We start from the raw sequence: 20,317 nt of genomic DNA on the forward strand, positions 1-20,317 counted from the left end.
ATTATCAGACACATGAAAAATGAATAAGCAAAAACCAAAGAGGAGGGGTATCCTGCATAAATATTGCACCACTTGGCTTAGATAGATTTGTGAACTGGCTAACCTTCGCACCACTTTTGCTGTTTACAATTATTCAATCTGTGTATGTTGAACACATAATTCGCTACCACCAGATATATTTTAACAAATAATTTTTCTGCTCAAGTTGCTTTACTGAAGCAACTCTATCACAGCAGGCATAAACCCATCTAAACCATTTGTTCCCAATTACAGTTGCTTCTACCAAATCCATCTTTACTTTTTTTCCCCCATTACAGCCTGTATATTTAAATCTAATATTTTAAACATTTTTGCAGGCTGTGTGACATTTTAAAGTGGACAACTAACTGCAATCTAAATGGCATCTTAGTTTGTCACAAGGCAGCAAATTATATTAAATACTGCACATTGCCATTGTATATTTTATATATTGTATGCAACAATGACCTAACTCGAACTCATTGTCATTCAGGGTGTAGGTTTGCTCACTGAGCTGCAGGTTTGATATCCAGACGTTTCATTACCTGGCTAGGTAACATCATCAGTGGTGACCTCCAAGTGAAGCGAAGCTGTTGTCTCCTGCTTTCTATTTATATGTTTGTCCTGGATGGGGTTCCTGGGGTTTGTGGTGATGTCATTTCCTGTTCGTTTTCTGAGGGGTTGATAGATGGTATCTAGATCTATATGTTGGTCTGTGGTTGGAGTGCCAGGCCTCTAGGAATTCTCTGCATGTAAAGACATGCAGACATGCTTAGCCTGTCCCAGGATAGATGTGTTGTCCCCATTGAAATAGTGGGTTTTTTTTTTCATTGTCGTTCTTTATGCAATTAATTCAGCCTCTGTGTTTCTTCATACATTCCATCAGAGAATACATGCAAGACACAGTACCTTTTCCAATGTTTGAACAGGGGCGTAATTGGTGCCAAATCTGACCCAGTTCTACTGCAATACAAATACACAGGAAAACCACTTATCCACCAAATCTGTGATAGTGCACATGGTTATGAAGTTAGTTCCATATATCTTCCCTTCCTGCCACAATCTTCTGACAAAAAACAAAAAAAGGTGGAAAAAAGCCAATTCTTCTTTGACCCCTCGAAACAAAGACTGCCCAGTAAAACCAACTGACAAGTGGACACTCCTCCTCAAAGCAGAAGGAAAATACTGTCAATGTCAGAAATTGGAGGTAATCAATAAAAATAGCTCGAAATACTCAGTAGGTTCAGCAGTTTCTGTGAAGACATGAATTGAGCTACTGTTTCAGGGTGATATCCTTTCACTAGAACTGTTCTCTTTTTATCATGGTATCAGTGTCGGAATGATCTCTTCAGAATGTTGAAAGAGAAAGGAAGATGCTCTTGATGATGGCATCTAGCGGAGGATGATGAAAATAGCAGAGGTTGGTCTTGGGATGGAAGATGAAGACAAGGAAAACTTCATTGTGATTCTTAGATAGAAAGGAAGCATTGACAGCAGAAGTGTGAGAACACAGAACGTTACAGCACAGTACAGGTCCTTCAGCCTTTGATGTTGAGCCAACCTGTGAAACTAATCTGATGCCCATCTAACCTACACTGTTCCATTATTTTCCATATGTATGACCAAAGCCCAATTAAAAATCCTTAATATCGGTGAGTCCACCACTGTTGCAGGCAACACACCATATGCCTTCTTAACAACCCTATCAACCTGGGTGGCAACTTTCAGGGATTTATGCACCTGGACACAGATATCTCTGTTCATCTACACTGCCAAGAATTTTACCAGTAGACCAGTACTCTGAATTCCAGTTACTTCTGCCGAAGTGAACTACTTCACACTTTTCTGCATTAAACTATTTGCCACTTCTCAGCCCAGCTCTGCATTTTATCTATGTCCCTCTGTAACCCACAACATCTTTTGGCACTATCAAAAACTCTGCCTACCTTAGTGTCATCCACAAATTTACTAACCAATCCTTCTACACCCACATCCAGATCATTTATAAAAATAACAACAGCAGTGGCTCCAAAACAGATCCTTGGCACAACACTGGTGACTGAGCTCCAGGATGAACATTTCCCTTCAACCACCACCCTCTGTCTTCTTTCAGCAAGCCAATTTCTGATCCAAAGCATTAAATCACCTTCAATCCCAAAACTCCATATATTGTGCAAAAGCCTACCACGTGGAACCTTATCAAACACCATACTTAAATCCACATACACCACATCAACCATTTTACCTTCATCTACCTGTTTTGTCACCTTTTCGAAGAGCTCAATACGGCTGGTGAAGCACAATCTACTCTTCACAAAACAATGTTGACTATCCCTAATCAAATTATTCCTTTCCAGATGATTATAAATCCTATCTCTTATCACCTTTTCCAACACCTTAGCCATAACCGAACTAAGACTCACTGGTCTACAATTACCAGGGTGTCTTGACTCCTCTTCTTAAACAAGGCAGCAACATTTGCTATCCTCCAGTCTTCTGACACTACTCCTGTCGACAATGATGACAAAGATCAAAGCAAAAGGCTCTGCAATCTCCTCCCTGGTTTCCCAGAGAATCTGAGGATAAATCCCATCTGGCCCAGGGATCTCATCTATTTTCAGATCTTCCAAAATTGCCAAAACCTCCTCTTTATCAACCCCAATCCCATCTAATCTAGTAGCCTGTATCTCCGTATTCTCACTAACGTTGTCTTCTTTCAATGTGAATATTGACAAAATGGGACAGACAACGCGGAGGACATCATGAATTAGGCAGAGAGAGTCCAATCTGAAGGTGAGGATCAAGCAAAACAAATCAGAAGCACTGGCATGGAAATTGCTCTTCTTAAAGGAAATAGGTTGACTATTTTCAGGAATACATTCAGCTCCCTTGCACTTGTGGTTCTGGTAGTTCTATTCTCTCCACGCAGAAGCTGGGTTCAAGGACCATAACAGCACCAGAAATTGAGACTCACACTCAGGCACAGTACAGATATAATGCTGCACTATCTGAGGAGCTGTCCTTGACTAAGGAGTTAAAGTAAGACCCCACATATCCTACACAAAAAATATCATGACATGACTTTAAAGACGCACACCCCACTTTGGACATTACCATGTTACTACTCAGAGGTCTGTGCTATGTGTAAATTGGCTGCCATGTGTCTTATTTCATCTTATTTCCTAGGCTGTATAGCACTTTGGGACATTTATGTAGCATGTTTCAGGACCTCAATGTAATTTCTTTCATTTCTCTACGCAATCTCTACAATGAATGTTCATTCCTAAGATTGTTTATTGTCTGCGAAAACAAGTGTTCCCCAATATGGATACTAATATCTTAAGTTCAGGATTCTTGGCTGTCCAAAACCCATTCCTTACTATGGACCAAATCTAATGTCTACATTGTTCTACTTACAAAACATCCAGCTCTCCTCCTATGCTGGTAATTAGGGCTTTAAGCTATTCATTATTGAGTGGCCCTCCTTTGCATGTTTGCCAGTTCTTTATCATTTGTACAAAGATAGACACAGAATTGTTGTTAAGGCCTTTCTAATGCTTTGCACAAAGACAAAATAATATTTCTGTTTTATATTTAACAACAATTACAAAACAATCCTCAATTTGCTTTCACCAAAGAGAAAATGCTGGAAAATCTCAGCAGGTCTAGCAGCATCTGTAAGGAGAGAAAAGAGCTGACGTTTTGAGTCTAACTGACCCTTTTATAGCAGAACAACAGCACATTGACCATTATTCAGAAAATTCCCTTGTGACCAGTCTGCTTAGGACAGAAAAACATACAGAAATACATACAAGGCTATAATTGTCAAGACTTATGCCAGACACGAATGTTGCAGTCAACAGCAATTTACTTGTATCCCTGAAAAGCAATGAATACAACCTAGGTAGCAACTCCATTAGCACTGGTGTCAGGTCATTTACATTATAGGCTAGCTCATTTGTGACCTTGGCTGTAAAACATTCAAATAAGTGCTTCATGCTTGTTACTTCACAATTTCTCCTACGTTTTAATAGTGACCAGACCATTTCATTAGCTATGAATCACTTTGGGAGGTCCTGAAATTGAGAAAGGTTCTGTATAATTCTAAGTCTAAGTCAATCTTTCTTTTCTGACTCACAGGTCAGGTCCAGGGATATTAAATTGTATTTTTAAATAACAGCATTTCTTTGACAAAACTATAGCTTTCCCAATATAACGTGGCAAACTTTGATTGAAGATTCTTGATGAGAGCAGGGTCTTGATTGGGTCTTAGAACTCAAGTGGATAATTTTGAATTAAAAAGTAGTTCAGGTCACGCCGCCTTGTGATCACTCCAATTAGTGAAATGTAAAGGTGGACTTAAACAAACAGAAAAAGATGTGAAAATTTCAAAACTCTGAAACTGAACCCTAACTCACTTTTGCCTTAATGAATATCGAGCAAACATCGGTCAGCCAACATCCGCCCAGAATGTGGATAAACTGGTGTTGGACTGGGGTGGACAAAGTTAAAAATCATACAACACCTGGTTATAGTCCAACAGGTTTATGAGAGGCCTAATAAAGGAGCAGCGCTCTGAAAGCTAGTGCTTCCAAATAAAGCTATTGGACCATAACTTGGTGTTGTGTGATGTTTACCTTGCTCCCAGAAGGCAGGTTGGTAACTTAGTTATTTTATAAAGGTATGCAGCATCTGACTTAACCAGTTTGGTTTTAACAAAGGCCAACCATATTTACCCAGCTTCATGAATTAGACCAGGAAGATGAGGCACATCTTCCTACCTTCTCATTAAACCCACCAAGGTAATTGGGCCTCTCTACTCCATAAGGTTGGAAATCATGTCTGCCCCCGAAGCAGAGTCCTCAAACTAATTAAGCTGACCTCCAGATAAGAAACCTGACTGGTCTGAAAGATAACAGTAATGGAATTAAAACACCACCAAGGTATCTGGTTTCCCTGTTAAAAAAACACTGCCCATATTTAACTTGTTCCTGTAAAATTCAGGCCATTAATTCAATCACCAGCACCATCATGTTTTGTATTTTTTCCTGTGGTTCACACAAGCCCCATTGTCTAACCCAAAGTAATTTGTGTAGCTTTCTCCTCACTCAAGAAATGCCATCACCATTACAGACTTAGCTTGCTTCCTGTAACTGCATCAAATGATTCCCCTTAATTACTACCTATAGTACAGATCTCCCTATTTTTGTCCATTTTATCTGGAAACATTTCTCCCAAGTTCCCCACTAGAGTCAATAATAATTATCTTACGTACCAGCATGCAAGTTTCAGGCTGATTCTCCTACACCTCTTTTCAAAGACCTCAAGTAGGTAGGTACAGTCTGAACTTGCTCTTTTTCTGAAGATAAGTGCTCCAATCTGTCTTGAAAATTATAACATAGCTTTGGTATCATCCTTATAAAATCATCTTTATAGCTTCCCCAGTATCTCTATATCAGTTTTATAACCAAGATGTGGAGGTGCTGGAGTTGGACTGGGGTGGACAAGGTCAGCAGTCACACAATACCAAGTTATAATTCAAAAGGTTTATTTGAAATCACAAGCTTTCAGAGTACTATCCCTTCGTCAGGTAAAGTGAAGACTTCAGGTGAAGACTTCACCAGACGAAGGGGCAGCACTATGAAAGATTAGGTTTATTTGAAATTGTGTCATGTGACTTCTGACCTTATTTATGTAAAGCAGAGAGGAGAATTGTTCACAGCACTCGAGTGTAGTCTACCCAAGTTGAATTTTGGACGTGGCCAGGGAAAATCACTATTCCCCTGAGTAGCAATGACATGAGCGGTCAGTAAATGTGTCTTGCAATTTGGGTTATTAGATGAATGCTGGTTATGACTCAAGAACTTCTGGATCTTACTTAAAAGGTGTCAGAGGATTATTCATACCCACGCGAATACTTGGTGAAAGTATCATTATTCACGTAAATGTTCCACTCCCTCAATCTAAACAATGTGCTCATCCTAAAGTGGGGCTAGAGCTCAGAACCTTTAACCACAAAGCAAAACTTCCAAATTTGAATTTTATGTTTGTATCGATTGAGAATAATGCATGCCAGAAAGCAAGTAACTTCCTTATTTACTTTGTAGGATTGTAGCTACTTCAATCTCTTCTTCTTCATTCCTAAGCTGGAAGCACTTCATGCCACACCTAAGCAACTCCTTACATTTCCAGGATCAAATCAAACTCATCACATCATCTCCTCCAATTCATACTTTGACAGGACCTGGAAAAACTGAAGAATTGTGTATTTTCCTGTCTTTCATTCACAGTGTTTCAATATCTCAATGCCCCAAAATGCTTTACAGCCAATAACGTACATTTGAAGTGTAGTCATTGTTGCAGACTAGGAAAGGCTGCAGCCATTTTGTACAGAACAATGTTGGATGAATAGGAATGAGAATTGATCAATCCAACTTAGTTGAGAGATATTAGGCAGAACAAGGGACATGCCTTGCTCTTCAAAATAGTGCCATTGTTAGTTTATGTTCACCTGAATGTAGATGTGATTTCAGTTCAACATCTCGGTCAAAAGACACCACTTCCAAGAATGCAGTAATTGATTAAGTTTTCTTTGCCTACAATTAGAGCGTTTGAAATAAAAAAGTAAACTGATAATCACTGAAAAACAACTTCAATTTACCACATCTCTTAAAGTTTATCACAACTGGCTTAACTTTTATCTTTATATAGAAACTGCCTCCTGAGGCAGGATCAAAAAATACACAATGCAGTTTGCTCCTGCCCCATTTCTCAGAATGAAAATCACTGGAGCTTTAACAAATTTGCACAGGTAATTTTCAGTAATTACAAGTGAAAATGCAAAAAGTTAACGGACAGAATGCTGACATACAGGATTTGAATATAATCAGTTATCCAGCAAAAGGATTATTGGTTTCAATAACGCTCATTACTGAGCACCAATATTTTTCTCCAGCTGCTTCTTACTTCGTTTTACATCGATAAAACCTTTGTGTATAATCCCATCGGCTGACCTATAATTAACTGCACTTTGCCAGACGCTTGAATTTACTTGTAAGATTAAACCACTCGTTAAATTCTATTAAAAAAGACTTTAAAGCTTTAGTACTTCACAAAAGGCGACTGTTTTCTTTATTTTTAAAGTAAAACTTGAGCTGTGCAATTTGTTTCGATAATATCATCCGCCAGAATTGGTAAAATTTTACATCCTTTCAAACGCACCAAAACTTTAAGCTCAAAGCCTCCATAAATGAGCAAATAGATTTTTTTTTAAACTTTTTTTTAAGGGAATGACCTTGCAATTGCACTGAAATCTCTATGTCATGGCACTTTGTGGTATGGAGGACTCCAGAATATTCAGCATCTACGTCTGACCTGCATACAGCTTGTTGCTTCTAAGTAAAATTTCAGGATGCCAACATTACCCTTAAAACTGTTAAATTGGGGAAGACTAAGTTAACAGCTTCCACACCTTACCCAATGATCCATGTCAAAGTACAGATGCAGATATCAAGAGAAACCAGTCAGTCACCCAACTACTGCAAAATCATTGTTGAGGTGATGACTAGCTCCTGAAGAATGGTAATCAGCAAAAGTTAGCACTTTCAGAAAGACAGATAGATGGAGAAGGAAAAGCAGATGATGTACTTTACAGTAAAGTTTTAACAGCCGCAGACTTCCAAAATGGTGAGGATGATCTAAAACGAAAAAAATCTTTACCAAATAGAACTCAGTGAAATTGCTGAATGTCACCTTTTTTTTTTGGAGAAAATCATCTGTAAAATAGCTTATAAAAGGAACATGATACAAAGAATTGCAATTTAAAACTAACCTAAGGCTAAAGGAAACACAAATGATGAACAGTTCATTGATGAATTCCATAAGAATTTAAAAGACTTAATTCCCATAACAATCTTTGTATCTACCCCACCAATTGAATCTTCTTCTCTAGCTTTCTTTTCAGTTCACAAACATTTGGTTCTGAGCAATAAACAAAGGTCACCTATGATATCACTGCCTATGCCCTTCTGAAACCTTCAGCACTACTTTAATGAACTCTGGTCTCCACTATTCTAACACCTTCTGGTTGACCTCCGATCAACAACCCCCACACACCCCATCCCTCCACACCACCCAAACATCAAAACAAGTCGAACCCTTATCAGCCCTGTGCTTGTTAATCTATATTAAACAAGAGTTTTTCAGCATCTTAAATTATCATTCTCCGGTTTAAATCCCCTCCATGGCCTTGAATTCCCTTTCTCTATAAAATGTTCCAATTCTACAGCTATGCATTCATCAACTCTGGAGTTTTACACGCCTCTCACTCCTTCATCCTTAGACCAGTAGCTGAACCATCAAGTCATTTAAGGCCCAAGCTATAGAATTTGTCCCAAATCCCTTAGATCTCTTTACTTCCTCTGCTCCATTAAATACATTCTTAAAACCTAATTCTTTATCCAGCACTTTTATTCACTTGTAACATCTCTTCATTGGCTCCACAAACATTTGCTCATCTTATCATACTTCTAAAATGTCATGGAATGGTTTGCCAAATTATATGTGCCACGTAAAGGTGAGTTGTTTTTAATAACAAAGTGATGTAAACCAAATATCTCTCACAAGATTGACACTGGAAACCATGCTAATCAGAGATATCCCTGCTGAGAGGGGTAGGAGCTTCAGAATCTACATTCTATGGCAACACAGCAGAAGTATGAAAAGGGCAGATGGAAGGATGGATGTACTTGTGAACGCACCATATCAAGTGTTGAATAAAGTAGAATACCACATGCAAATACAGAGACAAATCAAGAATTGCTTGGTTCACCGCACAAAATGTACAGAAGCATGCAACAACTCAAGACTGATCAAACACAAAATGCTTTTCACAAAACATTAAAAGATGACTTAATTCTCATAACAAACTTTGTATCTACCTCACCAATTGAATCTTCTTCTCTAGCTTTCTTTTCAGTTCACAAACATGGGATTCTTTTTGGTTCTGAGCAATAAACAAAGGTCATGTATGAAACCTTCACATATCACCTTACAAGGCAAGTTGGGAAACCAGAATTTCATTGCACTGAAATTCAGAAAACTTTCACATATCTTTAACTCACGCAAAATGAAATGCTGCATTAATCGCTGGTGCCCAAAGCATGTTCCAAACAGTCACTATTAGAAGACAGTGCTCCCAAATGGTAAAGCAAGCTTGATGTGGCACAGATATATAGAACAGAATAATTCCAAATGACACCCCGGATGTGAACTAAATTTGTCAATATCAACTTTAACACTACAAATAGTGCTGCTTGGTCACAAAGTGAAATAGAATACATCACAAAACGTTCAAGCTGTATAGAATCTGACCCTGCACATGGTTCAATGGGTAGCAATATTACCTTGGAGTTTTAAGGTCTTAAGGAGGGTTTAAGTTGATATTTCTATGACCAGAGGTGCCATCTTTCAGATTCTGCACCCTTTGGTGAACATAAAGAGCCCTCTCTGATATCCTAGCAAATACTTATCATACAACCAAAACAAATGATCCAGTAATTATTCACATCACATTCTGCCAGACCTAAGTGTATACAGATTTAGTTGCTATATTTCATATTGCACATAATACATTAAATCAAGGGTTTAATATGAATTTGAACGACTGATTTGTACTAAAATCCATCCTGGAGACATACAGCTTCTGAAAAAGCTTGAGGCTAGCTAAAACAACCATTCGCTAAGCCAAAACAAGCATTTACCTTCTGTTTAGCCCATAAGTTTTTAAGTCTCAATGAATAAACAATGCTCTCATTTCCACTTCATGTCTTGAAGAAACTGCTTAGATGATCTGAGAAGTATGAATTCAACAACATACATGGAAATTCCAGAAAAAGTTAAAAGCCATTGCAGTATTGAAAACATAATAAAATAATATGGAGTTATGTTTAGTTTAAGCTATGTTTCACTTACATGAGGAGATGACTTCTTCAGCAGGACCAGTAGTGCTTGAAGTACCAGGTTTGAGAAGCGTGGGCCAATTGGAACATAATCTGAAATCAAACAGATTAACAGGTTTTTCTGAAAAAGTTATAATTCCTATACTCTGCTCCCCAAATCCTTGGTGAAATTTGAATCCACGAATATCTGGTACATCAGACAAGTTTCTATTCTTTATAGGGAACATGTACAAAAGCGTAGATATATCCAATCATCCATCTTTGGCAGTATTACAGCTAAAATTGTCTGGATTTGTCTTTACTCACAGATCAAACGTCAACAGTCAGTAGCAGGGACCTCAGTCAACTTTCCATCTCCAATATTAGAGTTAACCTAGATTTTGGTCATGAACAACTCCCGACTTTTGTAGCACTTTCATTCTATATACCACCTTCAAATAAGTGACAGGGCAGCTTAGGTTCACAAAACCGTCAGGTCATTACTGCTTGATAACGCCACCTTTGCAGAGTGGTTTCAAACGAATGTTAACACTCCCTTAATTTTGTTGCCTTGCAAATTTTATCTTATGAGTCTACTATTTTAGTTCTGTAATGAAGAAACAATGAACAGTACTGCACAGAAGCAAGCCCGTCAGCCCACCAAGACTGCCTTGGCACGTGATGCCTTTCTATATAAAAAGCCTTTTGCCTCAATGCGGCCTCATGTCTCTCGGTTCCCTGCTTATTCAAGTAGCTAACAAGATGCCTCTTAAATGTTGCTATTGTATTTGCCTCCACCACCTTCTTTGGTAGTGTTTCAGGCACTTACCATCCTCTATATAAAAACTTGTCTCTCATCTCCTTTAAACTTTCTCTCCTTTATCTTAAATCTACATCTTCTAGTAATTGACATTTCTACCCTGAAAAAAACTATCCATTCTATATCCTCACCTCTGATAATTTTGTAAACTTCTATTAGATCGTTCCTCATCCTGTGATGTTCAAATTCAAACAAACCAAGTTTGTCAATCTCTCCTCATAGCTAACACCCTCCACCTGGGGCAGCATGGTGGCATAGTGGTTAGCACTGCTCCCTCACAGTGCCAGAGACCAGAGTTTAATTCCCGCTTCAAGCAACTGTGTGTGTGGAGTTTGCACATTCTCGCAGTGTCTGCGTGGGTTTCCTCTGGGTGCTCCGGTTTCCTCCCACAGTTAGGTGAATTCGCCATGCTAAATTGCCCATAGTGTTAGGTGAAGGAGTAAATGTAGGGGAATGGGTCTGGGTGAGTTGCTCTTCAGAGGGTTGGTGTGGACTTGTTGGGCCGAAAGGCCTGTTTCCACACTAAGTAATCTATTCAAACCAGGCAAGCTGTTTCTGTAACCTCTCCAAATCCTCCACATCATTCTGGTAGTCTGGCAACCAGAACCGTACACATTATTCCAAACGTGACCGAATTAAAGTTCTGTTCAGTTGCAACATGACTTGTCAATTTTAACACATTGCATCCTGACTGACAAGAACAAGCATGACACATAGCCATCTTGACTACCTTATCCACTTGTGTTGCCACTTTAAGGGAACTGTGCACTTGTACACCTAGACCCCTCTGTATGTTGGCGCGACTAAGGGTGGGCCCTTTAGTGCATACTTCATTATTGCATTAGATCTCCCGAAATGCATCGCCTCACATTTATCTGGATTAAACTTCATCTGCCATTTCTCTGCCCAAATGTCAAACCTACCAATATTATACTGTATCCTCTGGCAAACCTCCTCACTAGCCAGATCTCCCCAAATCCTTGTGTTGTCTGCAAACTTAGTCAGACAACTTAAATTCTTCTCCAAATCATTTACATAAATTACGAACAGACGCCCCAGCACTGATCCCTGGTCACCATTAGTCACAGATCTCCAATCTGAAAAACACCCTTCCACTACTACATTCTGTTCCGCACAGAAGGTTTAAGAGCAAAACTCAAGTTGACATTCATTGAGCATATTACTGAGAGAGTGCTGCATGGTCAATGAATGATAAACACATAGCATACAGTCATAGCACACAGCTGGTCATCACGTAGCTTAGCACATCTCAGTTAGCCCTCCAAAGGAAGCAATTCATCCAAGTCCAGTGCCCTGCATTTTACCCATAGCTCTGCTATATTTTCCTTTTCAGATCATAAGTAAATTCTCTTTTGAAAGCCTCAACTCACTTTGCCTCTCTCATATTCTCAAGCAATGCACTCAGACCCTAACCACTGTGTGAAAATGGTTCATCTCCTGTGCCACAGCTTATTTTGCTAATTCCCTTAAATCCATGCCCTCTGTTTCCTGATCCTTCTGCCAAAAACAACAGTTGCTTCCCATCTCTCTCTGTAGATACCTCATGACTCTACCAAATTTCTTCTCAATCTTTGTTTGTCTAAGCAGATTAGTCCTGTACACTAAAGTCCAGGTCAGCAATAACACTGAACCCTAGGAAACTCCATTATTAACCTTCCTCCAGTTTACAAAACAGCTGTTTACCAGTACTCAGCTTCTTGTCACTCAGTCAATTTCACATCCTTGTTGCTACTGTTACCTCAATTTCATGAGCTCTAACTTTCTTATGTTAGGTTGCATGGCACTTAATCAAATGCCTTTTGGAAGCCCATATACACCATACTAACAGCACTATATTCATCAACATTCTCTGTAGCTCATCAAAATACTTCAAGTTAGTTAAGCAAAATTTGCCCTGAACAGATTCTTGCTGATTTTGCTCAATGAATCTTTCACAACTATTAAAGTGACTATTAAAGTATCTTAAAATATTTCTATAAAAGGTACCCTACCATTAAAGTCATACTCCATTGTTCGGTTACAGATTTGCCTACTACTCTTTGAGCCCAATTTATCTGGGCCAGATTCATTCTTACTCTTTGTAGGTGATTTTCCCTAATAAATCATTATTACTCTGGATTAATCCTTTAACTTTTTCCAACCCATCTAAACTTTGTGTCACAATTAACATTGTCCCCTTAATGTCCCTCCACTGCCATTTGATCCATATTAGAAGAGGTCGCTGTTTACACTGGAACGAACAACATGGAAAGGGTGAATACAAAGTTAGGCAATGATTTAAAAAGGAGGTTCTCAAAGGTAGTAATATCCAGATTAGTCCTGGTGCTATGAGCTAGTGAGAGTAGGAATAGGAGGAAAGAGTATGAAAGCATGGCTAAGGTGTTGGTGCAGGGAAGAGAAGTTCGCATTTTTGGAATCCCTTCTGGGGTAGAATTAACCTGCATAAGGAAGACAGATTGCACTTCAATTGAAAGGGGACAAATATGTTGGCAGGGAGATTTGCTACAGTTGCTCAGGAGGATTTAAACTAGTAAGGTGGAGGAGTGTGACCTAGGGATATAGTGAGGAAAGAGATCAATTTGAGACTGGTACAGTTGGGAAAAGGAGAGGGTCAAACAGTCGAGGCAAGGAGTACAAAGCAGTGAACAAGTTAATGAATGTTAATAAATTAGTTAATAAATGAAACTGCATTTATTTCAATGCAAGAGGCCTACTAAGGACAGCAGATGAACTCAGGGAATGGTTAGGAAAATGGGACTGGGATCTCATAGCAATTACAGAGATGTGGCTCACGGATGGACAGGATTGGCAGCTTAAATGTTCCAGGATACAAATACTATAGGAAGGATAGAAAGGGGGGGGGGGGGGGGGGCAAGAGAAGAAGGGGGTTGGCGTTTTTGATAAGGGATAGCATTATGGCTGTATTTGGGGAGGGTATTCCTGGGAATCCATCCAGGGAAGTTATTTGGGTGGAACTGGGAAATAAGGAAGGGATTGTTTTAGAGACAACCCAATAATCGGTGGGAAATTGAGAAACAAATCTGTAAGGAGATTGGATCTATAAGAGTAACAGGGTGGTTATGGTAGAGGATTTTAACTTTCCAAAAAAAGACTGGCACTGCAACAGTGTTAAGCATTTAGATGGACAGGCATTTGTTCAGTGTGTACGAGAAAATTTTCTGATTCAGTATGTGGATGTTCCTACTACAGAAGGAGCAAAACTTGACCTACACTTGGGAAATAAGGCAGATCAGGTGATTGAGGTGTCACTGGGGGAGCACTTTGGGGCCAGCAATCATAATGCTATTAGTTTTATAATAGCGACGGAAAAGGAGACTGGATGTAAAAGCTGACATTCTAACTTGGAGGAAGGTCAATTTTGATGGTGTTAGGCAAGAACTTTCAAAAGTTGATTGAGGGCAGATATTTCAGGTAAAGGGATGGCTGGAAAAAGGGAAGACTTCAAAAATGAGATAACAAGAATCCAGAGACAGTATGTTCCTGTTAGGGTGAAGGCAAGGCTGGTAGGTGTAGGGAATGCTAGACGACTAAAGAAATCAAGGTTTTGGTGAAGAAAAAGAAGGAAGCATATGTCAGGTATACACAGCAGAAATTGAGTGAATCCTTAGAAGAGTATAAAGGCATTAGGTGTATACTTGAGACGGAAATTAGGAGGGCAAAAGGGGACATAAGATAGCTTTGGCAAACAGGGTTATAGAATCCAACTATATTAAGGACGAGAATAAGGCCCCTCAAAGATAAGCAAGGCAGCCAATGTGCAGAAACGCAGGAAATAGGGGAGATACTAAAGTAGTATTTTGCACCAGTGTTCACTGTGGAGAAGGACGTGGAAGATATAAAATGTGGGGAAATGATAGTGACATTTTGAAAGAAGTCCATAATACAGAGGTGGTGGCATTTGAAGTCTCAAAACAGAAAGGTGGATAAATCGCCAGGACCTGACCTAGAGTTCTGTGGGAAGCTTAGGAAGGGATTGCTAGGCCCCTTGCTGAGATATTTGTATCATTGATAGTCACAGGTGAGGTGCCAGAAGAGTGGAGATTGGTTAACGTGGTGCCACTATTTAAGAAAAGTGGTAAGGAAAAGACAGGAAACTATAGACTGGTGAGCCTGACATCAGTGGTCAGCAAGTTGTTGAGAGGAAATCCTGAGGGACAGGATTTACATGTATTTGGAAAGGCAACGACTGATTAGCAACAGTCAATATGATAAGTGAAGTAATATATTGGGGCAGTGGCTACACTGAAACACTACAGGTGTAATGACTTCTACCTATCTTTGTCCTCTGTCCAAAAAAAGAAATAGCTCTTGGAGGGTTAGTGAGGTAAAGACTTTTTTTAAATCTCTTTTGGCAATTTAGAGCAGAGAGGATGGAAGTTAGGGAAGTTGCATGCTCCTCTCACAGGATGTCAGAGGGAAAGGTCACCACTGGTGAGCCTGCTGACTTCACCTGCAAGCAGTGCACCCAACGCAATCTCCTCACAAACTGGAGCGTTAGGGAACTGGAACTGGAGAAATTTGGATCATTCAGGAAGCTAAGAGGGTGGTAGAGAGAGGTTATAGGGAGACAGTCACACCTAAGTTACAGGATAAAGGTAGCTGGATAAAACTGGTAGGAGAGGGAAAAGGCAGTGGCAGTCAGTGCAGGGATCTCTTGTGGCTAATCCTCTTAATAGTATACCACTTTCGATAATGTTGTGGGGGGGGGGGGGGGGGGGAGGAGGAGAAAGAGAGGGAGGGAACTTACCAAGGGAAAGCCTAAGTGACCAGCTCTCTGGAACTGAGCCTGGCTCTGTGGTTCACAAGGGAAGGGGGAGAATAGGAGAGTGATACTGATAGCGAGAGAAGATTCAATGGTTAGAGGAACAGACACGAGATTCTGCAATCATGAATGAGACTCCCTGTTGGTATGTTGCTTCCAAGGTGCCAAGTCAGGGATGCCTCAGATTGACATTACTGGATTCTTGAGGAGGAGGGAGGGCAGCCAGAAGTCGTGATACACATTGGTACCAATGACATAGCTATGAAAAGGGATGAGGACCTGAAAAGGGAGTTAGTTTGAAAGCCAAAAAAGATCAGATCAGCAGAGTAGTAATCTCAAGATTGTTACCGGTGCCACAAGCTAGTGAGGCGAGGAACAGAGAGTGAATGCAGGTGAACACATGGCTGCAGAGATGATATAGGAGGGAGGCGCCTCAGATATGTGGATCATTGGGTACCTTCTGGGGAAGGCGGGAGCAATACAAGGAGGATGAAATGGAGGGGTAGCAATATCCTGGGCAGAAGGTTTGCTAGAGCTCTTGGAGAGAGTTTAAACTAGTTTGCCAGAGGGATGGGAATCACAGTTACAGGTCAGAGAATGGAGTAGCTGGTGAACAGAGTTGAGACTGTGGTGCTGGTAAAGCACAGCAGGTCAGGCAGCATCTGAGGAGCTGGGGAATCAACATTTTGGGCATTAGTCATTCATCATATGCCCAAAATGTCGATTCTCCTGCTCCCCAGATGCTGTCTGACCTGTGTTTAGCCAGCACCATGCTCTTGATTCTGATCTCCAGCATCTGCAGTCCTCACTTTCTCCTAGTTGGTGAACAGACAAATATAGTGTGCAGAGAGTCTGTGAAGAAGGATAGACAGTTGATAGGGCAAAGTTGCAGTCATAGGTTGATGGGTTGAAGTGTCAGGAATAAGGGTAATGAACTTAGAGCATGGATCAATACTTGGAACTATGATGTTATGGCCATTACAGACACTTGGAAATCACAGGGGCAGGAATGGTTACTGGATGTTCCAAGGTTTAGATGTTTCAAAAGTAATGGAGGGAGATAGAAGATGTGGGGGACTGGCATTGCTAATCAGGGATAGTATAACAGCTACAGAAAGGGAGGTTGTTGAGGAGGGTTTGTCTACTGAGTAGAGTGTGGGTGGAATTCAGACTACACTGAGCAACATCATTACAATATTTTCCTCCTTTGATCAATCCAAAGAGATGTGCACTTTTTACACAGTCATTAAACAAGCCCTTGGCTATCCTGACAGGCAGATGTAAAAAATCTCATAGTAATATTTCACAGGAGGGCAGGAAGTTCGCCCAATGCCTGACTCATACTTAACCCTCAACCAACACAGCAGTGGATCTGGTCATCATCTCATTCTTGTTTGTCGGGCATTCTGCATGCAAATTGGCAGCTTTGTTTCCTACTTTATACACGATGTTATTTCAAACCCGATTCAGCAAAATACTGTGGATGCTGAAAATCGGAAATAAACAAAATGGAATGGTGCCATGGTGGAGTGAAGACATTTTTACAGGTGATGGATTAATGTTAGAGAGTAGCACAGAGAACAGTCCCTGTGAAGTACAAGCAGGGGAGGGGAAGATCCATTTGCTGGTGGCATGCTGCTGGAGGCAGCGGAAATGTAGAAAATGATCTTTGAATGAACGGACTAGTCTCATAGAAAGTGAGGATAAAGGGAATCTTATGATTATTCTGGAAAGAACAGGAGAGGTGAGGACAAAAGTGCAGGAAATGAATCAGACAATGGGTCCATTCACCTCCTCTATCCTCATTGTTTAATGGCTCAAACACTCCAGTTGAAGAAGCGTTTTACTTGTACTTATACTGTGTTCATAATGCAGCCTCCTTTACATTAGCGAGACCAAATGTAGACTGGGTGGCCATTTTGCAGAACATTTCTGGCTATCAGTTGGAATGATCCTGATCTTTCATTTCAACAAAGCCTCTTACTCTCATGCTAACCTGTGTGTCTTGGGCCTGCTGTAATGTTCCAATGAAGCACAATGCAAGTTTGATGAACAACACTCTTTACAGTTTTTAGGACTCAATACTGAATTCCACAACTTCAGTGCCTGACCTAATGTTTTCCTTACATTCTTACTCACCTCGCCCCATCCCACCCTCCATTTTCATCCTTTCACACCTTAATTTACACCTATTATACACCTCTAATTGTCTTTCGTCTCAGTTAGTAAGCTTTTGTCTTTTACACTGGGCCTCTACACCATCTCTTACCCTCCTTCACCTCAGTCAAAAGTATATTAAAAAAACAGCAATTTCCAATTCCTATTAGGTCTGAAGATGATTCATATCAGATTTGAAGTGTTAGAAACTGCAATCCAGTGACTTGAACTCACAGCCAATGATGGCTACGCAACTTGCATCATTATACTGTCCACATTCCAACACCATGAAAAGGTGTTTAACTGTCTGTGATAGTCCAAAAACAACAATTTATATGGAATATATATGAATCGCATCCCTTAACCTTTTAGCACGGTGTTCAGACACATATTCTAGTAAGCAACATGTTGGAATCCAACCAGTAAACATAACTACTTTGACAATGTGTCCCTGGCTGAGAGGGATTCCTAAACATGATCGAAACGAGTTACAATTGGAATACATTGCCATAATCTTATTTAGATCGCTGGGTAGATCCTCAGGTTCAGAGAAACGCAGAAAGTAGGAGCAGGAGTAGTCTGGACCAGTGGGCATAATCTCAGAATGAAAGGGCACCAATTTAACACTGAGATGAGGAAGACTTTCTTCTGTCAGAGGATTGAGCATCTTTGGAAGTCCTTGCCAGAGAGCTGCGGAGGGTAGAGTCCTTGTGCACATTTAAGGCTGAGATAGATAAATTCTTGATTAGAAAGGGAATCAATGAGTACAGTGAAAGGGCAGGAAAACGTCAAAACAGTCACAGTCATAGAGACGTACAGCACAGAATCAGATCCTTTGGTCCAACCCATCCATGCTGACCAGATATCCAAAACTAATCTAGTCCCATTTGCCAGCACTTGGCCCATATCACTCTAAACCCTTCCTATTCATACCAGAAGCATTTTAAATGTTCATACCACTTCTTCTGACAGCTCATTCTATACACACACTACCCTTGACGTGAAAAAAATTGCCCCTTAGGTCATTTTTAAATCATTCCCCTCTCACTCTAAACCTATACCCTCTAGTTCTGGACTCACCCAGGGAAAAGATTTTGTCTATTTACCCTATCCACGCCGCTCATGATTTTATAAACCTCTATAAAGGTCACTCCTCAGCCTCCAATACCCCAGAGAAAGCAGCCCCAGCCTATTCAGGCTCTCCCTTTAGCTCAATTCCTCCAACCCTGGCAACAGTCATGATCCTATGCAATGATGGTGCAGGCTCAAGGGGCCGAATGGCCTACTCCTGTTCCTTATTCCTTCAATATCCTTCATAATACCTTCAATATCTTGAAATTTATCAATTTTGGTCTGGAATATATTTAATGACTGGGCCACCACAGTCCTCTGGGGTACAGGGTTCCAAAGATTTGCCACCCTTTAAATGAAGAAATTAGTCCTTATCATAGTACTATGATGGTGGCACGGTGGCTTAGTGGCTAGCACTGCTGCCTCTCAGCACCAGGGTCCCAGGTTCAATTCCAGTCTCAGGTGACTGTCTGTATGGAGTTTGAACATTCTCCCAGTGTCTGCGTGGGTTTCCTCCGGGTGCCCCGGTTTCCTCCCACAATCCAAAAGATGTGCCAGTCAGGTGAATTGACCATGCTAAATTGCCCTTAGTTTTAGGTGCATTAGTCAGAGGAAAGTGGGTCAGGGTAGGTTACTCTTCAGAGGGTCGGTGTGGACTGGTTGGGCCGAAGGGCCTGTTTCCACACAGCAGGGGATTTAATCTAAAAAAATCTAATCTAAATTAACAATCTTTTAATCTGAAACTATACTGTTTGGTCCTAAACGACATCTTGTCAGCCAGGTGAAATATCCTTCCTGCATCTACCCTTCCGAATCTTGTCAGAATTTGTTTCAGAGCACTGGTTGACCAGTTGGGTTAGCCATTATCATATATGTCAGTGCCCTCACTGCAGCCTCAGATCCCTCACCCATGGCTTCAATGTTTGAACATGAAACTAATGCATTTTTGAAACATAACTAGTACTGGGAATTTGACAGTAGCTACTTCCAGTCTATTGTGACAAGTGGCTTCTTGGGTTAACCGCAGAACAAAGCCATGTGCAAAGTCTGAAGCAGTCAAGTACCTTGGTAGACAAGATATCTCTCTGCTTACCTAGCAGTCGCTCAATGTCATCAACCACAACACAGCTCAGTTGAGACTTGTATGCATCCTCAAAGATCTGTCAACACAAATTAATAGATAAGATTATTAAATAATACATCAGTTAGGCTTGTGGTAACATATCTGTCTTTGTAAATGGAATGGTTCTACAGTGAAATGTATATTATTCTTCAATCTAATGTTTCAATGTCCTCAACAAATTTCAATAACATTGTTATACACTCTGCTGCTGCCAACAAACTACATTATACTCTACCTGGCAATCATTCCTCAGGTTCATGATGATGAAACTTGTTAAAATCTAAGGTCCAATTTCAGTATTTTGTACCCAACATTTATCAAAATGCCAAAACATGTAAGATCCAGAATGTTACAGGTCAGAAAGTAGACAATGCACTGAGGGCCAT

At 40.3% G+C, this 20,317-nt stretch overlaps 1 protein-coding gene across 1 annotated transcript in view; it reads right to left on the reverse strand.

Annotated features, from left to right (window-relative positions):
- LOC132830782 (vesicle-fusing ATPase) overlaps positions 1–20,317 on the reverse strand; it is a 277,011-nt gene that overhangs the window by 92,046 nt on the left and 164,648 nt on the right. The window contains exons 16-17 of the mRNA XM_060848627.1: positions 19,902–19,968; positions 9,991–10,070 (exon numbers count right to left, since the gene is read on the reverse strand). Coding sequence (XP_060704610.1) covers positions 9,991–10,070; positions 19,902–19,968 — 147 coding nt within the window. The remainder of the gene's footprint in view (positions 1–9,990; positions 10,071–19,901; positions 19,969–20,317) is intronic.

Source organism: Hemiscyllium ocellatum, chromosome 32 (assembly GCF_020745735.1).
Source record: "Hemiscyllium ocellatum isolate sHemOce1 chromosome 32, sHemOce1.pat.X.cur, whole genome shotgun sequence".
Lineage (NCBI taxonomy): Eukaryota > Metazoa > Chordata > Chondrichthyes > Orectolobiformes > Hemiscylliidae > Hemiscyllium > Hemiscyllium ocellatum.